General features: G+C 34.2%; 2 protein-coding genes, 1 long non-coding RNA gene and 1 pseudogene across 4 annotated transcripts; 2 read left to right on the forward strand and 2 right to left on the reverse strand.

Moving 5' to 3' along the window:
- Positions 1–2761: 2761 nt before the first annotated feature.
- On the reverse strand, positions 2762–11551 carry LOC146918186 (uncharacterized). Its single transcript, XR_015016049.1, has 5 exons — positions 11223–11551; positions 10976–11047; positions 4782–9524; positions 4535–4606; positions 2762–3082 (listed from the first exon to the last, which is right to left on the reverse strand). It is a non-coding gene; the product is annotated as an uncharacterized LOC146918186 (long non-coding RNA).
- Positions 11552–14506: 2955 nt separating this feature from the next.
- Positions 14507–16656, forward strand: LOC146918187 (uncharacterized). Its single transcript, XM_085719819.1, has 2 exons — positions 14507–14637; positions 14721–16656. The coding sequence occupies exon 2, from the start codon at positions 14724–14726 to the stop codon at positions 16440–16442; it is 1719 nt and encodes a 572-aa protein (XP_085575945.1). The 5' UTR covers positions 14507–14637; positions 14721–14723; the 3' UTR covers positions 16443–16656.
- A 6660-nt stretch (positions 16657–23316) lies between these two features.
- Positions 23317–24015, reverse strand: LOC146918188 (uncharacterized; annotated as a pseudogene).
- Positions 24016–24644: 629 nt separating this feature from the next.
- On the forward strand, positions 24645–26184 carry LOC146918189 (uncharacterized). 2 transcript variants are annotated; one of them, XR_015016033.1, is made up of 5 exons: positions 24645–25245; positions 25346–25468; positions 25548–25762; positions 25884–25935; positions 25973–26184. XR_015016033.1 is itself a non-coding variant. In XM_085719820.1 (4 exons), the coding sequence occupies exons 1-3, from the start codon at positions 24817–24819 to the stop codon at positions 25737–25739; spliced, it is 744 nt and encodes a 247-aa protein (XP_085575946.1). In that variant the 5' UTR covers positions 24645–24816; the 3' UTR covers positions 25740–25762; positions 25884–26184. The 2 variants fall into 2 exon arrangements, 1 of the variants encoding a protein (XP_085575946.1); XM_085719820.1 differs by having other exon boundaries at positions 25884–26184.
- The last annotated feature ends 317 nt before the right edge of the window (positions 26185–26501 follow it).

Genomic DNA, 26501 nt, shown 5'->3' on the forward strand with positions numbered 1-26501 from the left:
AGAAATATGCCTGGTTTAGGTCTCATAACAGAATTAAAACACTTTAAAAAAAGATTAGAGAAAATAGTTTCTGATATAGAATTCTATCATCGAAGAATTGTCTTAAGACAGACTCTTTTTCATTCTAAAGAATTTGTAATATATCATATAGAATATATTGAAGATCTATTAAGAGAAATAGAAGATTTAGAAAATCTTACTCATATACAAAAAGAAAGAGCTAAAACACTCTTAAAACCTTTTCAAGGGTTAATTAAAATCGAACAAATGTTAAACCAAGTTCGAGAAAAATCCGTTGAAAATTCCGCAGAAAACCCCATACAAAATCTGGTATCAGAGCCAGTAATACAATCCTAAGGGATGAAAATAAAAATGAAAATAAAAATACTATATTTTCAAAAAAGACAGAGACTTTTTAAAATCATCGTTTTACTCAACCGACTTAAAAGAATTTTATATGACATCAGTTAATCCTTTAACCGATTTAAAAACTCAAAAACATGAGCTGTCAAAATTCTATTGGCTGTGCCCAAAGGACAGGTGTTAGGCTTGTGCCTATGCAAGTGTTTCTCGTGCCTGTAGACGTGATCATGCGTTCAACAATGATATGTCATCCAACTTACCGATCTATCAACTTGAACTTTTATTTTAGCTCACCGCATCAACGCTAGTGATGCAAGATAAGATCATACAACTTAGGTGAAGTTGTCCTAAACTCTGACGGATCATTTAGTGACAGGAGAAGTAGGATTTCAATTTTTGGAAGTGTGCTTAGGGGTGATAAGGGAGAGTTTATTTTTTGTTATACGACTAATATTGGTGTCTCCAATGTGTTGGATTCTGATATCCAAATTGTTATGATTAGGGGATTTAGGCAAATCAACTTTGCTTATTAAAAGGATTTGTTTTCTAGCTAATTAGGTGGCAGATTCTTCTACATGTTTTAGTGATTGTTGGTGGGAAGTTACACTTCAAGAAATCGTTTTCATAGACTGTCCACGTTATCTTTGAATATAGAGGCAGATGTGGCAGATTTGAAGTGGGGCACATGTGGGAATTGTGGGTGGGATTTCAGGTGGCGTAGAGATATAATTGTGGTGGGAAGGTTTTATCGGAATTAGAGTCGATAACTTCAAGGGAGGGTCATATGGATGTTACTGTTTGGTTAGAAGACTCGTCAAACTATTACTCTGAAATCAGCTGATAGGGTTTTAACAAAAGAAAGCAACCATGCAGTTCAATCGTTCAATACCAAGGTGTGGCATAAATTTGTTCAGTTGAAAGTTGTGGATTTTCCTTGGTGGGCTATACAAAATCGGATTCCTTCAAAGGTTAACTTGTTTAGAAGAGGAATTATAGGCAGTAAGGAGCTGAATTGTGTTGGAGGTTGTGTTGAGCAAGAGAAAACATTGCCTTAATTTTTTTAGTGTTGTTACTTTTCTAAGGTGTGGTTGGATTTGATTGCCGGATGGGGCTTAAGGCAGTATACCATAACAATTGTAGTTCTCATCTTAATTCTGGAATAGTCCAAGGTAGGAAAGAGACAGATGATATAGAGAGTTGGAAAAAATGTACATATTCCGGAAATGCATATAGTATTCACTCAATAGAGTTGGAAAAAATGTATATATTCCGGAAATTCATACTTCCAAATACAACGAGGGAATCAGTGGCAGTAGCTTCACTCAAACCTTATTCTATCCCTCTGTTGGCAGATAGTAATCCTGCCAAGGTTAAACCGTACTGTTATCCTCGAAGCCAAAAAGCACAAATAGAGTTGATGGTGGCTGAAATGTTGACTACAAGCCCTTTTTGCTCTCCCATGTTTGTCAAAAAGAAGGATGATATCACTGTGAAAGATAATTTTATGATTCTCACTGTGGATGATTTCGTTGATGAATTCCACGGTGCAAGTCATTTTTTGAAGTGGTTACCACAGATCCTTGTGACACCGGAGGTCAGACACAACCGCTTTCCGTACTCATCATGTGTTGGTACGAATGGCTAATCATGCCTTTTGGCCTCACCAATGCCCCAACTACGTTTCGAAGTCTCATGAATCAGGTATTCAAGCACCTTCTGCACAAATCTGTCCATCTTAGTCCATCTTGTTGTTCATTTACTAGAGGTTTGCTGCACATCCAACGTTTATATGCCAAAACGTCGAAGTGTTCTTTTGGCATCACCAAGGTTAATTACTTTGGACATACTGTCTCTGGTCAAGGGGTTTAAAAGGATGAATCCAAGGTTAAGGCAGTGTCTGGATGGCCTTTACCTATCAATATCAAGTAGCTCCATGGGTTTTTGGGATTGACCGATTATTATAGTCGGTTTGAGAAGCATTATGCATCATTTGCCTTTCCCCTCACAATCTTACTAAAGAAGGATATTTGCGTGGAGTTCAGAAGCTACTACAGCATTTCATGTTTATAGCAGGCCATTACTCGAGCATCGATTCCAGCTTTGCCGTATTTTTCTCAAGTCTTGCGTTGGAGATGTATGTTCCTGGCTCTGGTATAGGGACTATCTTGAGTTAGAATCGACACCCTATAGCTTTCTTTTTGTAGAAACTGACCACTAGTATGCAACATAAGTTGGCCTATGTTAGGGAGCTTTTTGCCATCACCGAAGCTTTGGCAAAATTCGGACATTACCTCTTGGGCCACAAATGTCACGACCCAAAACACTAATCGTGACCGGCGCACGAACTAGAACATTCTAGTCCGGCAAGCCTATTAATTCAACTTGACAAACTATAAAATAAAAACAATTCCAATTCGGTTTTCACTTCAATAAAAATATTTACTGAAATTTCGACAGAGTTTCCCCTGTAAATTCAACATTTCCAAGATAAGAATCCTGTTTTAAAAACCTGTTTCATCATCCAGTATCTCAAATAACATTTTTTCTCATACTTATACAACTCAGAATAACACATCCTAGACTACCAAATAGCTGCAGATACATCAATGGACACTGGAATATAAATATATAAAGAGAAGCCAACCAAGAGGGCCTACCAAAAGTGACACTGCGAAAGCTTTGAATCTGCTAACAACTTTCTACTTAGCTTCTTAGGAATCTGAAAAAAAAAATAGAAAATAAAAGAGTAAGTCACAAGGACTTAGTGAGAGACAACAACCATCACCAACTAGAAGGGAAACACACATGGGCACGATTACTTACTTTTATCAAATCAAATTTTAACTTACAAAGTTATTAACCGTATAAAAATGTAATAAACTCACAATCAAGTGTGCCATGAAGATTCGAATTCTTTGTAAATTTATCAAACCCAATAAGACCATATCACAATTTCAATGTTGTAAAGAAGTGAACCCAAATCCGCAACTTTAAAGAAAATATAGAAATCGTGTATAATGGAAAATGAATTGAAATAATCAAATCCAAATAGAATATAAAAACTGGATTTAATGAAATGGAATCAAAATAATCAACTTCAAAGAAAGTATAAAAATCCAATTTTAGTGGAAATATCAAAATGGGTGAATCGAGAACTAGCTCCATCTCGTTGATAGCCCTCTCCTCCTAATGGTGGTCTTTCCATAGGGGCGGCTCCATCTAACGGATAGCTCTTTTCTCTCGACTCAAAACAAAAATGTTTTTAAAGTATAGTAAACTCAATTTAGTGAAAATATTCAGAATGGGTGAATCGAAAGCTAGCTCCATCTCATTGATAGCCCTCTCCTCCTAATGGTGGCCTTTCCATAGGGGCGGCTCCATCTAACGGATAGCTCTTTTCTTTCGACTCAAAACAAAAATGTAAAACATTTTCAATTAGGGAGTTTACCTCTCATTGATAGCCCTCTCCTCCTAATGGTGGCCTTTCCATTGGGGCGGCTCCATCTAATGGGGTAACTCTAACTAATTGAAATTACATACTAGGTGCACCTAGATCGTCGTCATCAAAACCATAATTTTCAAAGAAATTCTCAAAATGTCACACAAACCATATTTTTCATCATATCAAATCAAAATATGTATCATCAAAACTCAATTGAAAATCTACCACTTGTAGTCATAAGTAAATCCAAATCAAATCCAAATCGAGTACATATTAATATCAAAATCTTTGGAAAAAAAAACACAATTCCAAAACCATGCTTTAGAACATATCAAAACTAGTCAAAACTAGTTTTTAGGAACATATCATGCAATCAAATCTCCATTTTAACTCCAAAACTTTATAAATCATGAGTAACGTCAAAGTGAGTATATATTAATATCGAAAATTCCCAAAAACATATATCTCAAAACCGTATTTCTCCATATCTCAAAACTCATGTCATAGTATATGCAATCAAACCTCTATTTTCAAATCATTTGCACAATAAGTCATGGATAAATCCAAATAGAGACCACAATAATATCAATGACTTTAAACATAAGTATCAATGAGAAGAAAAATGTTCAAAGGGTGTGTTCCCCATTTTATAACTTTAATATAGAAAATTATCAAAATATCAATAATATTAATAATGAAAATATATGATAATGATCGTTATCAACTCACAGTTATGACGAATCAACCAAATTTGCTCTCTAACTACTCCTGAAGAAGCATCTGAAGCGTCTGGCGTCATATCTGAGCATCAATAATATTTTCTTATGAATTAGAAATTCATTCTACTACTTCACCAATTATAGTTAACCATAAATTAAAATCCCTATAGTATATATATTCTAACCTCTAAATAATTTCTAAACAAACTAATCATGCCTAAATTAGCACTAATTGAATTGTAAGTTGATAAATATACCTCAAAGAGTCTAAAGAAGCAACTTCCAATAGATGGGTATTTTTCTCCTTCTCTTAAGAGCACTAACTGCAACTTCAAATATTTATCCAAAATCACTTGTACTATGAATGAGCTTGCCTAGAGGTATAATTTTTTCCTTGTGGGCGTGGGATTTGGTGATGGGACTTACGGGTTTGGCATATGAAGAAAAAGAATAAAGAAATGGAATGATAGAGACAGAGAGTATGAGAGTCACGGGAGAGAGAAGTAGCTTGAGGTAGTGTGTGTTTGTTAAGGTTGAAATATAATTGAAGTATAGTATGGAGGAGGACAGGTTGGAACAAGGAAATGAAGAAAAGGGAAAGTGATATGAAAAATTATAATAAGAAAGAAAAATAAAGAAGGTTCTCGGTCCTTCCTATTCTTTCTTTCTTTTTTTTTTTTTTTTTTTTTTTTACATATATATATGAAAACGGTGTGTTTCATTCTTCCCCCCTTAAGAAAATTCGTCCTCGAATTTTAACCACTATTGTCCTTGGTTTTAAATAAGCATGGTACGTCACACTTACCAACTTGTTTCTTCACCGATCTGTCCTTACCATAGAACCTTTACCGAAACAATATTCTTTGAGCATAAGCACCTAACTTTCTTATCTATTATAGTTGTCCAAGGATCGATGTATGATAAATTCTCGTCCAAATGCACGTCTTCATGATAACCTCATGATAAAGGTACCAAACGATAAGTTACAAGTCTGTCTTTCCAAAATTTTAAACTCTCCAATGAATGTCTAACTAGCTAGTCCCTTGTTGCCAAATCATAAAACACTCACATTACTGAAACACATAAAAATATCTGCTCTCCCACCGTCAACTCTAAGGGATGGCGCCTCTAGTTAGAATAAGATATTTCCTACCCTAAGTTGTTACTAAACAAAATAGATTAATTTGACCTTTTCAATGGAACTTTTAAACAACTCTAGACTCACTGGCTCAAACTCTCCAATTTCAACCCATCCTATTGACGACATATATCACCTATCGTACAATGCCTCAAAAGGTGCCACCTGACTACTGAATTGGTAGCTATTTCTATGCAAATTCCATCATTAGATAAACATAGGCCCCACTCTCACCAATAACAAAACCACAAACATAGAACATATTCTCTACGATTTGTATAACTTTCCTAGATTGACCATCTATCTTAGGATGAAAGTTGTAGTGAGGTTCAATCGGGTATCAAATTCATATTCGAAAGACTTTCAAAACGTAGCAGTGAATCGAACCTTACAATTACATGTAGTAGAGATCGGAACACCAAATACTTAGAGATAATTATTTTATTTTACATCCTCATTCATCCTTTCCCATCAATAAAATCTCCGCAAGCCTTTGTATATCTTATTAGAACCCAATATATAACAAGAATAATGATCCTCCTATAATATTTTTCTCCTTAATTTAGCGAACACACAATCAAGGCTTCAACCACAAAACACCATCGAAATTAACTAAGAAGCTTATAACTTTATCATTCCACACATTATATACCACCTATAGCAAGTCTAAATCAAATAAGAAGTTTGTAACTTTACTATTCCTCCCATTACCTATCAACTTTACCTAGTCTAAATCTTAACCGAGCCTCCCTGATACCGTAAACTAGGGTGGAACAAATTTACACATGACCAACAATTCCATAGAATGATCAAGCTCAAATTGAATCCCACTTCCAACAAGTTTTTGTAACCCTTTAATTATAGGTCCCATCATTTTGTCTAAATGAGTAAGACTACCCAGGTACTTCCTACTCAAAACATTTACAACAACATTTGACTTTCCAAGGTGATTCAAGTCTATGCAATCAAAGTTTTTAAGAGAACTCCATCCACCTTATTTGTCTTAAATTTTAAGTTATACTAAGACCTTTGTGGTTGTTATAAATCTAAGAAAGTCCTATCATATAGATAATGTCTCAAAATCTTAAGAGCAAAATTATTATTGCCATATTCACTCATGTGTAGGATAGTTTAGATCATGCCTTTCTTTACTCTTCGAATATATAAGAATGTCATCACTGAACAATATCACACTTCAGTCTAAGAAAGGTTGAAACAATTCAATTCATCAAATCCATAAAAGACGTTGGAGCATTAGTAAGTCTTAAGGTATAACCAGAATATTACAATGCTAGCAGCATGTGCGAAAAGTTGTCTTTGATATATGCTCAATCTTAATATCCAACTAGTGACACCCCCACTTCAATAAATCTTGGAAAACACTAATCTTCTTGAAGTTGGTCAAACAACTAATAAACGCATGGTAAATAATATGTATTCCTAACTATCACCTTATTCACTTGTCTATAAACTACACACACAATCACTCATATCTATCTTCCTTACTTATAATCAATACCATTAATCATCAAGGAAACGGACTTAGGTCAATAAATCTCTTCTTGAGAAGGTCTTGTGGTCAGTCCCTTAACAACGTAAGTTATTCTAGGTCATTCGATAAAGAGGTATGGAAGTGGGTTGAGTGGTAGGAACCAAGTCTATAGAGAATCTAATCTCGATATCAGGTGGCAACCCAGGAAGTTCTTCAGGACAATAACAAGAAACCCAAATGTTTTTCGGACTTTATAATTCTTCTTCACTCACTTGTATATCCCTAATCAAAACCAATTATCCTTGACAACCTCTTTTCAATAACTTGTTAGAACCTAAACTTGAGGTTAAATAATATGGTACCTAACCAGATTTTCCTCAAAAGGATAAAAGTGATTACCCAATATCTCAACTTTCACTACTTAGTTATAATAGGGTAAGGTGGCTTACTAGACAGACAACCAATTCATACTCAAAATCCTATAAATTTGTACTAACACGACTATGTTAATGCATGACTAAATAATAGTTGTGTCGTAGCTACCCATGATGAACACTCCTAATATAGCATACTTAACCACATTGAAATCATACCTTTTCATCCTTGAAACAAAATATTTCCAGAGTCGAATCAACCATTGTAGAATCAAAAGTTCTATAAGGAAAAGTAAATTACCTACATGCCCCATGATCTACTCAACACTTTGCGTTGTGCCCAAAAGTTTGTCAACTAGAACTATCTATTTATGTTATTTATATTTATTGTTCCTAATAACCAAATATAACTTCACCATCATGCTAAGAAAAATCTATGTATAATCACTCAACTCATTTCTTGCAAATATTTGTCTACTACATCCCCTAAGCTTTTGTTGCCTAATTTGAAGAGTTAAGCTTTAAAACCTCCGCAAAGTAGCACAATTAGATCTAACCACGAATCCACTTAAGTATCCTCTTAATCCTCTAATAAATTGCTTGACACGCAACTCTTCTAAGATAGGGTGAGGAACGTTCATTGAAAGCTAGATAAGACGGGTTTTGTACCCTAAAACTGGCATGAACTCAGCTTAATCCGATCTTTCACACTCTTGAGGAAATTCATCTCCAACACTTTTTGAAAGAAATGAGTCATAAACACTTAAGATGTCTCACTTCATCCCAACAGAGGTTATCCTACTTGTTTTCCATATATCAACTAGTCATATACCATACCTTCCAACTTATATTATGTCAACTCCCATATCCTTATATCCACCTTTAAATGAGAGCATCATAATTTCATTCATAACCTATCTTGACCGTCAATAAGTCATTATATCCACACACATAGTAGACATATAAAAGGTAAAGGTTTAAGTTTCATGAACTTTTCTATATCCACATTGATCTCTCTAGATGGTTTATCAACTGCTACTTACCATGACTAACTTCTTGTGGGTCGAAAACATTTCTCTGCGCTTGATTACCATGTTGTTATTATCCAACAATTTGTTACACAAGCCATTGTATTCCTTGTAAACCAATAATAATCTTTATCATCATTGGATTTCTTCGTATTTCTCTAGGAACCTCGACATTAACTACTCTTATAACCAAACTATGTTCGTCAACATGAACGCCATAAGAAACCACGACCTCTTTGACTAGGATCTTAAGGTTGGGTAGTAAACCCATAAGGAATTATCTTCCCTTCTAGTGGTGATCATAGAATTGGGTGACACCCTCACCGAATGAAAGAAAAAAAATTGATCAAAAATAGGACGAGACGACAAACAAAAGTGAGACAATTCAAAGACCAAAAGAAATAATAAGATCGGACAACAAATGACACTACCATAGAATGCAAATAGATTTTTGCAAGTAAATGGTGCCGCGGTTCACAATTTACTAGTAAGAATCCATTTTCATTCTATGTCTGCAGCTATTAGGACCAAAAACAGAGCTCTGATACCAACTTTGTCACGACCCAAAACACTAATCGTGACCGGCGCACGAACTAGAACATTCTAGTCCGGCAAGCCTATTAATTCAACTTGACAAACTATAAAATAAAAACAATTCCAATTCGGTTTTCACTTCAATAAAAATATTTACTGAAATTTCGACAGAGTTTCCCCTGTAAATTCAACATTTCCAAGATAAGAATCCTGTTTTAAAAACCTGTTTCATCATCCAGTATCTCAAATAACATTTTTTTCTCATACTTATACAACTCAGAATAACACATCCTAGACTACCAAATAGCTGCAGATACATCAATGGACACTGGAATATAAATATATAAAGAGAAGCCAACCAAGAGGGCCTACCAAAAGTGACACTGCGAAAGCTTTGAATCTGCTAACAACTTTCTACTTAGCTTCTTAGGAATCTGAAAAAAAAATAGAAAATAAAAGAGTAAGTCACAAGGACTTAGTGAGAGACAACAACCATCACCAACTAGAAGGGAAACACACATGGGCACGATTACTTACTTTTATCAAATCAAATTTTAACTTACAAAGTTATTAACCGTATAAAAATGTAATAAACTCACAATCAAGTGTGCCATGAAGATTCGAATTCTTTGTAAATTTATCAAACCCAATAAGACCATATCACAATTTCAATGTTGTAAAGAAGTGAACCCAAATCCGCAACTTTAAAGAAAATATAGAAATCGCGTATAATGGAAAATGAATTGAAATAATCAAATCCAAATAGAATATAAAAACTGGATTTAATGAAATGGAATCAAAATAATCAACTTCAAAGAAAGTATAAAAATCCAATTTTAGTGGAAATATCAAAATGGGTGAATCGAGAACTAGCTCCATCTCGTTGATAGCCCTCTCCTCCTAATGGTGGTCTTTCCATAGGGGCGGCTCCATCTAACGGATAGCTCTTTTCTCTCGACTCAAAACAAAAATGTTTTTAAAGTATAGTAAACTCAATTTAGTGAAAATATTCAGAATGGGTGAATCGAAAGCTAGCTCCATCTCATTGATAGCCCTCTCCTCCTAATGGTGGCCTTTCCATAGGGGCGGCTCCATCTAACGGATAGCTCTTTTCTTTCGACTCAAAACAAAAATGTAAAACATTTTCAATTAGGGAGTTTACCTCTCATTGATAGCCCTCTCCTCCTAATGGTGGCCTTTCCATTGGGGCGGCTCCATCTAATGGGGTAACTCTAACTAATTGAAATTACATACTAGGTGCACCTAGATCGTCGTCATCAAAACCATAATTTTCAAAGAAATTCTCAAAATGTCACACAAACCATATTTTTCATCATATCAAATCAAAATATGTATCATCAAAACTCAATTGAAAATCTACCACTTGTAGTCATAAGTAAATCCAAATCAAATCCAAATCGAGTACATATTAATATCAAAATCTTTGGAAAAAAAAACACAATTCCAAAACCATGCTTTAGAACATATCAAAACTAGTCAAAACTAGTTTTTAGGAACATATCATGCAATCAAATCTCCATTTTAACTCCAAAACTTTATAAATCATGAGTAACGTCAAAGTGAGTATATATTAATATCGAAAATTCCCAAAAACATATATCTCAAAACCGTATTTCTCCATATCTCAAAACTCATGTCATAGTATATGCAATCAAACCTCTATTTTCAAATCATTTGCACAATAAGTCATGGATAAATCCAAATAGAGACCACAATAATATCAATGACTTTAAACATAAGTATCAATGAGAAGAAAAATGTTCAAAGGGTGTGTTCCCCATTTTATAACTTTAATATAGAAAATTATCAAAATATCAATAATATTAATAATGAAAATATATGATAATGATCGTTATCAACTCACAGTTATGACGAATCAACCAAATTTGCTCTCTAACCACTCCTGAAGAAGCATCTGAAGCGTCTGGCGTCATATCTGAGCATCAATAATATTTTCTTATGAATTAGAAATTCATTCTACTACTTCACCAATTATAGTTAACCATAAATTAAAATCCCTATAGTATATATATTCTAACCTCTAAATAATTTCTAAACAAACTAATCATGCCTAAATTAGCACTAATTGAATTGTAAGTTGATAAATATACCTCAAAGAGTCTAAAGAAGCAACTTCCAATAGATGGGTATTTTTCTCCTTCTCTTAAGAGCACTAACTGCAACTTCAAATATTTATCCAAAATCACTTGTACTATGAATGAGCTTGCCTAGAGGTATAATTTTTTCCTTGTGGGCGTGGGATTTGGTGATGGGACTTACGGGTTTGGCATATGAAGAAAAAGAATAAAGAAATGGAATGATAGAGACAGAGAGTATGAGAGTCACGGGAGAGAGAAGTAGCTTGAGGTAGTGTGTGTTTGTTAAGGTTGAAATATAATTGAAGTATAGTATGGAGGAGGACAGGTTGGAACAAGGAAATGAAGAAAAGGGAAAGTGATATGAAAAATTATAATAAGAAAGAAAAATAAAGAAGGTTCTCGGTCCTTCCTATTCTTTCTTTCTTTTTTTTTTTTTTTTTTTTTTTACATATATATATGAAAACGGTGTGTTTCAACAAATTTATCATCCGGACTGATCAGAAGAGTCGATTGGTGAATGGTTGAATGGGTTCTCATGTCTAATGTAAATCAACTTTTGCTCATCACTAGTGAAAAGGAGACGAAACAGGAAGATGTAAAATAAAAATTACTCTCAAGCATCATGGACTATTATCTCAATAAAAAAAGCTACTAATGGAATTAACATCAAATGCAAGTCATGCTGAACCTGATAATGTGGATCAAGTTGTGTACCATCTGCACATTGTGTCCTTAAAGAAGATAAATTAACATCAGCAGCAATGGCCTGATGCATTTGTTGCAGCAACAGAGATTGCTAGTTTGACAAAGCCATCATGAACGAGCGGTATAAAGCATCGGATGCTATATTGTCTCTGCCGGGTTTATATTCAATCACAAAATCAAAGACACGGAACATGTGAAGCCACCTTTGTTGCTCAGGTGTTTGAATAGTTTTGTCCGTAACTGACTTCAGACTCTTCTCATTGGTCCTGACGATGAATTTGTTGCCCAAGAGGTAATGTCAGAATCATAGTCACAGAATTCGCTGTCCTTCAAGGGATCCGCGAATTGGTACGCGCGTTCCGGTTCGCGGTACTTTTGCGAACTGGTTCGTCCGAATTCGCATCTGAATTCGCAGAAAGCAACGTACCGGCAAGATGAAGAGAGAACCGTTCAAAATTCTCACCGTTTTTCATTTTTTTCAGTTTTGAATTGCATTTTAGGGTGAAGGAAAGGGGTAATTTCAAGTGTTTTCATCCTTTTGACCCGATAACAGAACCCTCAACAGACCCGGCTGTTGTAATGGACACTCACCCTGCAACCCCAATAATTGCAGAAGCAGAACATAAGATTGCAAAGGAACAGGAAGCGTGAAGCGGGACAATATTCAATTGCTGTAAATTAAGTGTTAAGAAATTGACATATGGAATAATTGGGTGCTGGAGAAAGAAGAACCGAAGAAGATGAAAAGTTTGTTTTTTTTGGTTCTGTAGATGAGAGAAAACGAAAGGTTAAAGAGAGAGAGAGGCCATTGATTTGGTAAAGTGAATTTAGGTTTTTTTTTAAAGCTTTTATTTTTCTTCTTTCTCGGTAACCAGGAATTTTTTTGGTGACTGTTATTATTATTGTATACGATGCATATGGGTATCTAAACTAATTTAATGGTTATTGCTAAACGATGCATAGGTAATTGCTCTTTTTTGTAATTGCTCTTTTTTATAATAATCTCTTTTATAAAAAATTAGAATTTTATAACATGTAAAAAACTTAATCATCCACAAAATAAAATTAACGAAAATTTGGACCTAAAAATAAAATTTTGAGCTAACTTATTGCGGCGGAACGTTTTATAATGTTTTAAAAAAGTATGTAAAAAATCATTAAAAAATTTAAAATTTTAAGCATAATTAAAACAATTTTAATTTAACAGGGACTAAAAACACTAACGGAAAATTTTGTATGGACTAAAAAGTCTGATTTGTTTTTATAGGGACTAAAAACAAAACTGCAGATATTTATAGAGACCAAAAACTTAATTAACCCTTAAATATTTTAAAAAAATATAACAAACTTTATTTTATTTAAATAAATAAGCTAAGGTTGAACAAAATTTGTTTTATTTAATGTTACCTCTACCTTTTATAGTGAAAATTAATTGATGGTAAAAACTGTGTATAATTAATCATGTTTGATGTTATAAGCACTTTTAGACATACCATCTTAATGTTAAACGGTATATATGCACTTTTTAATGAAGTTGGCGTTTAGAGTTTTTGTTTTAGGGTTAGGGTTAGGGTTTATTATATGAAGAGTATAGAGTTTAGGTTTATGGAGTATATGTTTAGGGAGTATAAACTAAACGTCGAATGAACCAATGTGATCATCCACAATGATTCAGTTGTTTAGGTTGAATTGTGAATCATTCAAATGTCTCTTAGGGTTTTGCATTTAGAGTTTATGTTTTAGGGTTAGGGTTAGGGTTTGGGATTTAGAGAGTATAAGGTTAGGGTTTATGGAGTATAAGGTTTAGGAAGTACTAACTAAAAGTCGAATGAACCAATATGATCATCCACAATGATTCAACTTAGTAGATTGAAATTTGATCAATTCGATCCGTTTTAATCATTTGCAATGATTCGACTTAGTAGATTGAAATGTGATCCATTCGATCCTTATTATAAAAACTTTTTACCAAAAAAAAATTCATAGTCCTCCAAAATAATCACCGTAAAATATAAATAGGTACTAAAAATGAGTAAAAAAAATTAAAGATTAAACTTGAAACTTAACATTAAAGAATAAAAAAAAAATACATATATTATTCATTCAATTATGTGACCTTTTAGTCACTAACACAACTACCCGTTAATCAATTAATTAAAAAGTAGCACTGCCAAAGTAAATGTCTTTACGGTCACGAGGCTACATCTCAAAAATAAATTTATAGCACTACATCGATATTTAACTACCTATTTCTTGTGATTTTGTCATTTTTCATTATCCTTCATTTCCACTATGGTATTTGGTAGTAGAAGAAAGCTTCCAGAAAGTGAACCGCTTTCATCAGATAACTTTGATAACCATGATGTAAGTGATGATGAAATCACTCAAATACCACCGTTTGATGAAAATTTAACTCATACACCTCCAACAATTCAAGAATCTTCAACTCGTACACGTACAACTCAAACAGCTAAACCACCGCCACCCTTAGCCCAAGAAGTAACATACAACGGAGTGACAGGGAAAAATCCAGGAGGGGCAAAAAATTGGACATGTAAGCATTGCAGAAATGACTACAACAGCTCATATACAAGAATTCATTATCATTTCTTTGGTGCTCCACCAGGAAAAAAAAGCGGCATTCAAAGATGTCCAACAATGATTACTGACAGAGAAGCTTATGCAAAACTTATAAAAAGAGTTCGAGAAGCAGAGAAATCTGGTGTGACTTCATCCTTAAAGTCTTCTACAATCACTAAAAGGGAAAAAGGAAGTTGCTCTAAGCCTCTTGAGGATGTGTTTCAGGTTATGGGAAGGGATGCTGTTGATATGAAGATAATGAGAGCATTGTGTGCAAATGGAATTCCATTTAATGTATTAAGAAATCCTCAATTTGTGGAAATGGTGACAGCCATCAACAGTGGACCTAAAGGCTACAAACCTCCTTCTTCAGAAAAGGCAAGAACAAATCTTTTAGATGAGTGCCAGAGATCTGTTGACAAAGATTTAGCTCCTATCAAAGACACTTGGTATCATCATGGTGTCTCTATTGTATCTGATGGATGGAGTAATGTAAAGCATAAGCCACTCATAAATGTTCTTGCTGTGAATAGCAGAGCTGCTATGTTCATGTATGCAGAAGACTTTTCCAGTATCGAAAAATCAGGGGTTGCTATTGCTGGATTTTTGATCAAAGCTATTGAAGAAATAGGACCATCCAATGTTCTGCAGGTTGTGACAGATAATGCTGCAAACTGTAAAGCTGCAGGGAATGAAGTACAAAAGGTATATAAACATATTTTTTGGTCTCCTTGTGTTGTTCATACGTTGAATTTGATTTTCAAAGACTTTGCTGGAAAATTTGAATGGCTGAGAAACACCTACAAACAAGGAAAGGCTATAGTTAAATACATATTGAATCATAGTCAGGTTTTAGCTATTTTTAGAGCAAACTCAAAATTGGAATTGCTGAAAGTTGCTAAAACTAGATTTGCTTCTCACTATATTCTACTTAGGCGTCTTCTTGAGTGTCGGGAAGCTCTAGCAACCACTGTAGTACTGAATAGTTGGAAAGAATGGGTTAGGAAAGGAGATGAAAACACTAGAAAGATGGGGGCTCTAGTTGCTGAGACAATTGCTAGTGAGAGTTTTTGGGAGGAAGTGAAGAATGTGGTTCGAATAACAAAACCAATTTATCTTTTAATTAAATTTGCTGATGGAGAAGGCCCTAAAATGGGAGAGTTTTATGAAAGAATGGATGTCATGCTTGGAGAAATAAATGAAATTATGAAAAACAACAAGTATGCAAGTTGTTCCTCTGAGATGGAATCGATAATTACTGCCAGATGGACAAAAATGAACTATACTATTCATTGTCTTGGATTTGCTCTAACCCCTAGATTTTACGATACAAATTACCTTGCAACACTTGCTCCAGGAGGTATAGCCAGAAAAGCTCCAAATCAAGATAAAGAAGTGGTCACCGCAGTGATGGAAGCCTTTGAAAAAATATCAGAAAATTCAGAGGAGCAAAAGTTGTTACGTGATCAGTTTGCTAGATTTCACACAAAGAAAGGAATATACGCAATGGCTGCAGCTCAGTTGGATGCGGTTACCATGGATGCTATTGATTGGTGGTCGACGTATGGATCAGAAACTCCCGAGCTAGCTGAGGTTGCAAAGAAGGTGCTCTCTCAGCCGATAAGTAGTTCATCTGCTGAAAGATCTTGGAGTACTTATTCCTACATTCACAGTGTAAAGAGGAATCGACTCAACTGTGAAAGAGCGGACAAGCTGGTGTGTATTCATTCAAATATTCGCTTAGAGTCAAGATTTTCTGAGAGCTACAAGAATGGCCAGTTCAAAAATTGGGATATGGATCATGATGACACATACATCGGAGAATCTTCTATGAGGCAGCAAGATACAATCTTGGAATTGGACAATGAAATGAATGGAGGAGTGGATGATAACAGGAATGCAACAAGAAGGGATGCAATCAAGAGAGGAAAAAGAATTAAAAAGTGATAGTTTTAATGGGTGATTTTATCGTATCTTTGTTGAGAGGATTTGGCAGATTTTTTGGATGCACATGCAGTTTCTTTGTTGAGAGAATTTAGCAGAATTTTTGGATGGAATAGATCAATGGGTGTGTGCTCCTATTGGTTGTTATATCAATTCTGTTTGCAATTGTGCTGTGATTGAACCACGTTGGGCTTTTAATATAATGAATGAATTTTTATTTGCTCTCTAAAAAAAATAGATTTCATTTTCTATTATATTTTTTGTTAATTAAATATTTTTTTATTAGTAACGTACCGATTATTATATTTGAACGTACCATGAACCAAAATAGCGTACCGACTCTGTATACCCCCCACGTACCTAGTTTTTTGAAAGTCGCGAACCACGTACCCGAATTCGTATCACGTACCGAAGCGAATGGCGAACCGTGTGACTATGGCTTCAAATAGCATCCCAAAACAGAAAGGAACCAAATTATGAACCTTCAAGAAATAGACATCATGGTGTCTTCTAGTTTCTGCTTTTCAATCATAAAGATTAGATGTAATTGATTGATGAACATCGTCTTTCTACCGTAGGAGAATGTATTGTGACTACGTCAATAATAGACATTCATGTTAACTTTCAAGAAGAAAAGCATGATTCCAACAAAAGCATTTGTTTAGATAACAGTGGTCATAAGAACAGATCTCAAACTGCAAAACGATACACAAATATTAATAAACAACACATTACAAAGTTAATCAAAATCAATTTTACCTAGTTACAACTCCATTGTAATCCATGTCATCACTACAGGGTCAGCACATAAAATGAAGTTTATGCATGTAAATCTACAAATATATCTATGATTCCCCTGATGTATTTGAATGAAAAGAATAAAGGAAAAAAATCCTTTCATGGAAAAAAGTCAGAAATCATATGATCTTACCTGCTCATAAAAGAAATGTGCCGGAATTGAAATTAACGACTAAGAACTTAATTTGTAATCTCATTGAATAACCTGCAAATAATAGCATAACAAATAAACTTATACAACAATAAATCTGGACCATCCAAGTACAAGATAATCAGAGAAAATCGAACTAAACTCTCCTGTCTAAAGTAATTCTGAAATTCATATAAAATGTAAAGGGTTTGAATGTTGTATACTTGTATCTACTTTAAGAAACTGAGTTGCAAAATAGTTCATTCAACAGTTGCATGATATCAAATAGACTAAATAAAAAGGGCAGCATGATGCACTAAAGCTACGCAAGGTCCGGGAACGGGTCTCACCATTTTGGTGTATTGTAAACAGTCGTATGCAGTCTTGCCTTTTTTTTTACACAAGAGGCTGCTTTCACGACTTGAACCTGTGACCTTTCAGTCACGTGACAACTTTACCGTTGCGTCAATGCTCACCCTCATATTAGTTTACTAATATATTTAACATTTCTTAAAGATTCTTTAAACTATGTCTTATAAAATTTCTTAAAGATTTATTTGAAAATAAGAGAATTGAATTATTTTGAGCACTGGTATTGAAATTAAATCAAGTTTCTTTTAAACACACATCAGTTGGTAGCAGAGACAATCATAGTAGAAGTACCTTCTGATATAAACTAAAATTATTTTGAGAAAGAATTTACCAAGAAAAAAACTGATACAAATCTTCAATATATTATCACCAATGAGGGGATGCTGCTGAGTAAAGTGGTGGTCAATATCATATGTCCTGCTTATAATTGCATATGGTGCAATGCAATTGAGATGAATGGAACAAATGCAATATTAATTATATCATTCGGTTTGTTTTAGAATTGATTAAGCATTTTGCAGCTCATAATATCACAGACAACATCTTAAAGATAGGAGGTACTAATTCTTGCATCAAAATCATTTCATTGTAGCTTAGTAGCTAAAATTGTAAGCATGGTACCAGGTATGGCTCAATTCTTTTCATCTGGAGAAAGGGGAAGATGTTGAACTTGTAGCAACTAACAGGTGTGCAAATGCGACCCTGTTTTCCTTAACAATGACACATAATGCTTTCAAAACCAACATATAAATTAGAATCTGATGTTACATCTTATACTTAATCACTAAACATTCTATATTCATTAGTATTTAGTAAATAAATTGACTCCAAAGCTAAAATACTTCTTCATCCGCTACTAAACAAAAAGTTAAACAGTTTCTTCAGCTTCTTCAACTCACTTATGACATTTATGATGGGCTACTTCAGGTAACAAAACTCTGAAAACTGAATAATGATGATTTAAGCTCTTTTCTCCCTGGCCGAAAGCACCAGTTTTAGTGTTTGGGAAAGCAAGGGCCATATCACCTGACATTATAGCGGAGGAAAGCAGCTACTTAGGAAGAAATTGTATCCATCAGAAAGTATGAGAAAAATGCTCAATAACATTTTAAATTGAAGCCTTATTTTCTTCTGAAATTCGCATGTTCTACACACTTCATTATCATATTGGTATGTGGTAATATTTTGAGTTAAAGGAAAGCAATTTTACCAACTTTAATCAATTAGACCACATACAATTACATGATAACTTAAAATCGCATAATAGCTAGAACAAACAAGTATAACAAGAAAGCAACCAAGACCGTAACATGTATTTAGAGTAGTCATATTTGTAATCATAAAATGAAAAGCCACATTAATCAAACGATCTAAGAAATCAAACCTTTGATCAGCTTAAAATTATAGATTGAAGGAGAAGCTGATAAACTTAGACAAGTGTGTCAGTAGAAATCAAAGGAAATGAATAAGAAGCAAAACTAATACTAAACATTGCAACATCATCAAATGTTGTCAAAAGTCCCACAGCGAAAGTTGGTACACAACATATTGGAAGATATACTTATAAAATAAAGGTGTATACCACTTTACAAGATATCTGACCAACCAAATATCTTTGGTGGATATCTACCAAAATAATTTTGCCGATATATATTGCTGGTCATTGTTGGGTTGTTATTGTTGGAGATTATAAGTGGATGCATTTTTTTAATGCCGTGATATTCTGTTCGCTTTTAATCTTCATCATTATCGGCCCCATAATGATAGGATAATAAAATCTAGTTAAAACCTCCCCCTAGTCTTCTGACTCGATGAAAACTCCCAAACAAACTAGTGGGTTAGTCCACCACTGTGATATTGAATATCTAAAGCAAAAAAAAAAAAAAAAACATTTTAACCTGTTCCAAAATAGTATCAATCGAAACTGTTAAATATCATGCTTAGGACTGCTGATGTGTGTTGGTTATTTTTATTTTAGTAACTGTTGTACAGTTTTTATTAATTAATTGTGTTGTATTGTGGTAGTTATTGGAAATTTTAGTATTGTTAAACTATGTAAAATTTGAAGACATGTTAGTGCTTCATAAAACTTAAAAGAACAAAAAAGATCAGTCAAGCTAGCTTAAAGGTTTGTCATGATATCAACCATTTTTCGACATTTTAAGCTATGTCCATATAGATAATGAATAGTTAAATATTTCTCATTCTCTTTAGTTTCATTGACATTTTGACTTCAATTTTTAAAGATAATGGATAGTTAAACAATTTCAATTAGACCTTTTTGTTTTAAGAATTTTGGCATATTATGAGTTGGAGTGTCAAAAGGATTAACCGGATTAACCTCATTGAAATTGAATTTTTACCTCTGTTTTTGTCTTTCTGAGCCCGTATTGAATTTTTGGCATCCGATTAAGAAGTTTGCCAAGTGTTTCAATGGTCCCTGTATTTTATCTGCATCTAAAACAGCATCATTGTTATTCTCACAGACATGAGAGGTTGCATTGGGGTTGAATTTCCTCACAGACAACTTGTTCTAAGGTCTAAAGAATAATACAAATTCTCAGCACAAAGACCAAATAAACAGCTAGAAACTTTGGATGTGGTTTGATATAAAATGCCATGAATCTTGCACTTCTAGGTTGTACTAACTACTAAGTTGTAATCCAAAGAGCTATTGTTATCCTAACGTGATGCTGACATGATATATTTTTAAGCAATTAGAAGCTTCACAAAACCTTCATTGATATTCATTCGTTTCCTTAACATATATTTTTATGCAATTTGATATTGATATCTGGATACATCATCCAATCAACACCTTCATTGTCATTCGTTTCTTTCCTTAGTATATTCAAAGATCCACATAACCTTCTATCTAGACTTGTAATTAAACTTCTACCTTCATGCTTTTATAATTGTGAATATATGAGATATGCCTCTTTACATCATTTTTAAAACAACCCCTGAAATTTCTGCATTTATATGTCGATGCCCAAACATTTTATTATGAATGGAAAAATAAATTAAAGAAACTCAATCAAAGTACAGGATGTACAAGGAAAGAGCAAAATGTTACAATCTGCAATAGCAGGATGAAACTAAACAGAATTACAAAACAAAGAGACCATTACATAGCCATATACCAGACCTTTTTTACTAATAAAAAACCAAGCAGGCCAAAAACTTAATAGGCACCAGTTTGCAGCATACAGAAGGAGAATAGCAAACAAGCACATCTGAACAAAAGAAACCAGAGGTTATAGTAGTAGGATCAAAACATCTTGGCTGTTCCTATATAAACAAAGCAGACATTTCCAGTAAAGTTAATAATATAACCCTTAAAAAGATTACATATGTATTGCTCTTGCTTTATTTCCCAAACCACCTGCCTTACCACCACCGTTAGTATCAATATTCACTTCGTGCATATAGGTTAAGCTACCAAAATTAGAAAATAAAGAGAAAAACTTATCACGGTTTACAAGTTTGGTTTCCATAAGGAACAACATTTCTGGACTATGGGAGATGAGGTGCCTTTTAAGGCACAAACTGTTTGTGGATTTCCCTAGGTCGGTCCCTATAATGAGACCTTCCTCACAGACACGAGGTTGCATTGGGGTTGAATTTCCTCACAGACAACTTGTTCTAAGGTCTAAAGAATAACATATACAAATTCTCAGCACAAAGACCAAAAAAACAGCTAGAAACTTTGGATCGGGTTTGATATAAAATGCCATGACTTAAACTAATGGGATAATGAAAAGGCTTATAGTTTCTATATTGAATGAATGAACCTATATTCATTCAAGGACCCACCATTGAGAATGAAAAAGAACATACCTCTTGGAGAAAAAAACGAGAGAAAGAAAGTTCCACTCACCTTATAGCACTCTTGAGTCCCACATTGATAAAAACTTACACATCACACGCCAAGTTTACCTATAAAATAATATTCGTCTATGTTACAATATTGCATAACTGCTTGGACCCAATTACTTTGTGTTGTCCGCTTGGTACATTGATATGAGTAATCATGGTAACACTCTCTATCGTTCATTTTTTTTTTGTTGGGTGAAATCAATGTAGGTCTCACCACTTTAGTCTCACCACTTTTTGTGGATCTCATTTCCAAAGTATAATGTCCCACATTGATTTCATCCAATAAAATAATGGATGTTAAACATATTTGTTGAAAATAGAATGTTGTTAACACTCCTTGCTGTAGTGTTGTTGCAAGATAATGATTTTAATTTAATTCAATTAATCAATTTTGTGACTTCAAAATACCAAAAATCAATACACCATACAATAATAAGAATCTACAAATCTTTTTTCTAGTGTCCAATGTTAACTAGGTTGTCAAGTTGTAAGCATCCTTGAAATCCAATTCACATAAATAATTTTTTTATCAAAGAAAAAATATCTTTCTGGTGGTTAAGATAACGAAGTCCTAAGAAAAAACATTTACCTAGATTAAAAAAATTAAACCTGAATTTATTGTTGCCAATATTTGTTTGCATTTAGATATTAACATCATTCTTATATTTAGATAACAAACTTGTGGAGTTGTTTGAAATGTTCAAATTCAATTCAGATTGTTGCAAACACATGCCTCAATTCAATGCCTCAAGAAGACAAACATTGAAGCAATAGTAGAGTTAGGGGCGTTGAGATAAGTGGTGATGGCTTGGATTTCAATTAGAGTAACAAAAATTTGCAATATTCTAAAACATAATTAGTTCCTCGTTCACCTTATTTTTAATGGATCATGATATATTTCTACGAGTTGATACATGTTCTCATTGAACAGAACCTATCTAAATTGTTTGCTTTGATACTTATTTATATAGATTATTAATCAATGTACTTGAGACCATGAAGATTAAGGTCTTATGCGCTTTTGTTAAACGTGTTGTTGATGAGCTTGCAATTAAGGTTGAGCAAAATGACAATTCCATTGTATCAAAGTTTTTCCATTCGCAATTAAGGTCAAGAGAGGATATATAAAGCTACAGCTAAGACAGCTGAAGTTCCAAACGAAGCTTGAGATGAAAGAATACTTAAAAATTAAAGGGGCTCAAAAAAATTAAACCTGAATTTATTGTTGCCAATATTTGTTTGCATTTAGATATTAACATCATTGATACATTTAGATAGCAAACTTCTGGAGTTCTTTGAAATGTTCAAATTCAATTCAGATTGTTGCAAATGCATGCCTCAATTCAATGCCTCAAGAAGACATACATGGTAGCAATAGTAGTTAGGGGCGTTGAGATAAGTGGTGTAGGCATGGAAGCAATAGTATTAAGATCATGAAAACTGGAGAGCTTTATTATCAACTGCTCCGAAGAAAAATTTGTATTCTGTTATGACTATGATGAACCTCTAATGTTCTTCTCTCTCAAGTCATTGTTAAGCAAGTTGAGCCTAATGAGAAGTGAAAGTTGGTGCTGAGCAGGAATAGTTTGGTAATAAGAAAACAGTGAAAGCAATCGACATTGCTTTCTGCTTAATCTTGTCATGACAGAATTTTCCTCATTTCCACTAAATCCCATGTATTGAGCCCTTTTGTGCATCTCAACTCTGATTATGTCCTCTTCCTTGTCTACCAGCCTTATCATCGAATCTTGGACGTTCACACCACCACTCGGGCTATCCGATCAGTAGGGAACAGCCGGCTTCATCCTGACCTGATCTGTTACAGTGTGCACAAACTGATTTGTTCTTGATCTCATGCCCTTTCATTCTTGCACCTGTTTGACGAGCCAAAGCCTTGACCTCACTCCTCTCTTCTTTACCTCGTATGACATTCCGCATCCTTTCATCTTGTACAAGGTATCCGGTCCAAGAACAGATTAATCCGAGGGGCCAATCCCACCATCCACTTGTGGGTCCCCATTTAAAGCCAGATCATATGTCCATATAGTACATCTTATTTAAAGATCGAAGAGGATCAGTTACTAGCAAGTTGGAACAAATAGTTCTATAAAGCACATCATCTAGTCCTATCAAGAATTGATGACATCGTTCTTCCTCTCTGTGTTTCTCAAGCTTCGCGGCAATACCCCATTTGCAGCCTTCACAAATACAGATTGGTACTTGTTCATAGTTCACCAAGTCATCCCACAAGGCCTTCATCTTTCCGTAATAAGCCACCATGATCAACCCACCGTGTTTGCATTGAGCAAAGTTGGATTTCAGTTGTTGAATCCACGGACCATTTGCAACTAAAAACCTTTCCTTGATGTCGTCCCAAAGCTCTTTTGCGGTTCCGATTTATAATTATTACAAAAAGGTTTTTCAGTTGTTGAATCTATGGACCATCCGATTTACAATTATTACAAAAAGGTTTTTCTTAAAGAAAACACAACATTTTCCTGTTTTATTTTTTTGGCGTTGTTGAAAAAAGTGGTGAAAATTTGGTTCTTGGGTTATGAGACTTATACTCCCTCCGTTTCAAAATACATGTCCAATTTTTGCAATGTGCACTATTCACTTGACTTACTTTGACCATACTTTTTTTACTAATGTATAAATACAAATATTAGCATGTATGATGTTGTTTGATTTGTCTCGACAAATATTTTCAAAATATTAAATTTTTATAATTTTTTACTTTAGATAATTAAAGATATTAACGGTCAAAATTGTGCATTGGCATATGTGAAGTTGTTGACTTGGACAAGTATTTTGAAACGGAGGGAGTATTATGTATGCATCAAATTTCATGGGCGATTATGAGCAGTGTAAAATTTTCATAACTTTTATACATGTAAAAAGTCTTAAAATTTGAAGTGAATATTTTATTTTGGATTGGCCAATTAGAAAGTGTAAAAAATTATGAAAATTTTGAAGTAAATACTTTGCACCGGAATTTTCAATATAGATGTGTAAAAAATATCAAAATCCATGTGGAGGGGAAAGGTCATAAACAAAGCAAGACCAGCCCAAACCAAAACCAAAAGAAAACGAATGGAATGGTGTCCTCGTTTATTTAGGTTTAGGGTTAGGTGGTATATATATATATATGTGAATTGTTAATTGTGATTCATTCATTCCTTCCGTGTGTGTTTCAAAATGTCGATGTCGATGATGGAATTGCGCGCAACCAAATACTGCCAAGAAAGTGTGAAATCGGAACCGGAACAGGAACAGAAACACGATGAAGATTCATATGAAGAGGATAAGCGGGACTTCACGAAGGAGGAGGATAAGCGGGACTTCACGAAGGAGGAGGATATCATCTGGGAGAAGAAGGAGGAGATATTAGAAGAAGAAGAAGAGGAGGAAGAAGAAGAGGAGGAGGATAACTGGGAGAAGGGGGAGAAATCGCAAGAAGACGATTCTGAGTATAGTGATTATGAGGAATACCGGACCAAGTATGAGAACGACAGTCAACCATTTATGGATAAGCGGCGTTCTGATGGTTCTGTGTTTAAGAACCAGGCTTGGTTGGATCGTGAGGCTAAAATTCATGAGTATGATGAGATCTCTCGCGATCTAAGTGTAGGCATCTATCAATTTCAATTTCAATTTCATTTCATGTTGTTTGTTTCACTTATAAACAATCTCTTAATTTTGATTGATTCTGGACAACACAAAGCAGACTTACGATGCTATCGCCCATCCACCTGGTACCAATTTAACTGGCGGTATTGTACCCCTCGATTTAGATGAAGATGAGCTCCCTACTCTCGAAAAACTCTGCAAGGTTGCTTTGAATAAGCAGGTTGGTTCAATACTTAATAATATTGTAGTATGTTTGTTTGTTCATTAACTAAACTAATTCTTCTTACTTATTTAATTAGGCTCCAACTTTTGTGTTTCATAAAGTTGTCAAGTGTACCCATCCTGCTGGTATTTCTTTAACTGCTGGTAGGGAGTATTACATTACTTTTCAAGCAACAGGGAAAGGAAAACCTGATCTAACAACTTTCCAGACTCATGTAGTTCAAGATGGTGATGATGTTGATGTCAAAGAGTTTGTCATTAAAACCTAATACACTCCGCCATGATGGTTATGGTTAGTAATCATAACAACATATCCATCTTTTCATTTTACCATACATATACTTTGCTGCTGCTGCATTATATGTAATCACACCGGTATGCCCCTAACCCTTGATTATGTATTCCTTTTGCAGGAATCTACCTGCCATGGATATGCTTGTTTTGGTTGCGTTGGAAAGACTTGTAGGTGTAGTTAATTAAATAAATAAATATAAATATGATCGGTGTTTATGACTTTATGTACCATGGTATTTATGTCACTCATGTTTGTTATCTATCTATCTATCTGTGTAATTGGGATGATATCTCTCACTGTTTCATATGAACATATCTATGTCTTGAATCCTTTAGAGTTTCGTTTCTTTTTTAATTTGATCCGCGAACCATTATGTCTGTATTTTCTCCCATTGAATGACTAGAAGTTGTTATGTCACAGTCATTTATTACTTCCATTGCTAAATTCATGTCTCATAATTCATGATTGTGGAATGCTGAAACGGTATTAGATCTTAACCTGATCTGAAATTAAGTTAATGTGATCTTCTTGCCTTTGTGGTTTGATATTTGGGCTCTCTCTCTCCTCTTTTCATGTTTTGGTTTTTGGTGTTATCAATCACATATGGAGGTTAACAAAAAAATCTGCCCTGGTGCCACTATCCTTCACAAATTGGCCACACGGCTGTAAAAAAAAAAAAAATCTGCCACTGCAATCGTCCATGGCAATAGTTGAAAATACTCCTAGCTGGTGGTAA

Source organism: Medicago sativa, chromosome 6, assembly GCF_051527215.1.
Source record: "Medicago sativa cultivar Bolivia chromosome 6, Bolivia_mono, whole genome shotgun sequence".
In the NCBI taxonomy this organism is placed as follows: Eukaryota; Viridiplantae; Streptophyta; class Magnoliopsida; order Fabales; family Fabaceae; genus Medicago; species Medicago sativa.

What these genes read in the sequence shown, in the direction of transcription:
- LOC146918187 (XM_085719819.1), top strand. Translation starts at nt 14,724, where the DNA reads ATGGGAAGGGATGCTGTTGATATGAAGATAATGAGAGCATTGTGTGCA.
- LOC146918189 (XM_085719820.1), top strand. Translation starts at nt 24,817, where the DNA reads ATGTCGATGTCGATGATGGAATTGCGCGCAACCAAATACTGCCAAGAA. An exon ending in AGATCTCTCGCGATCTAAGT is followed by an intron (nt 25,246 to 25,345) that starts GTAGGCATCTAT and finishes AACACAAAGCAG; the next exon opens with ACTTACGATGCTATCGCCCA. An exon ending in AGGTTGCTTTGAATAAGCAG is followed by an intron (nt 25,469 to 25,547) that starts GTTGGTTCAATA and finishes TTATTTAATTAG; the next exon opens with GCTCCAACTTTTGTGTTTCA.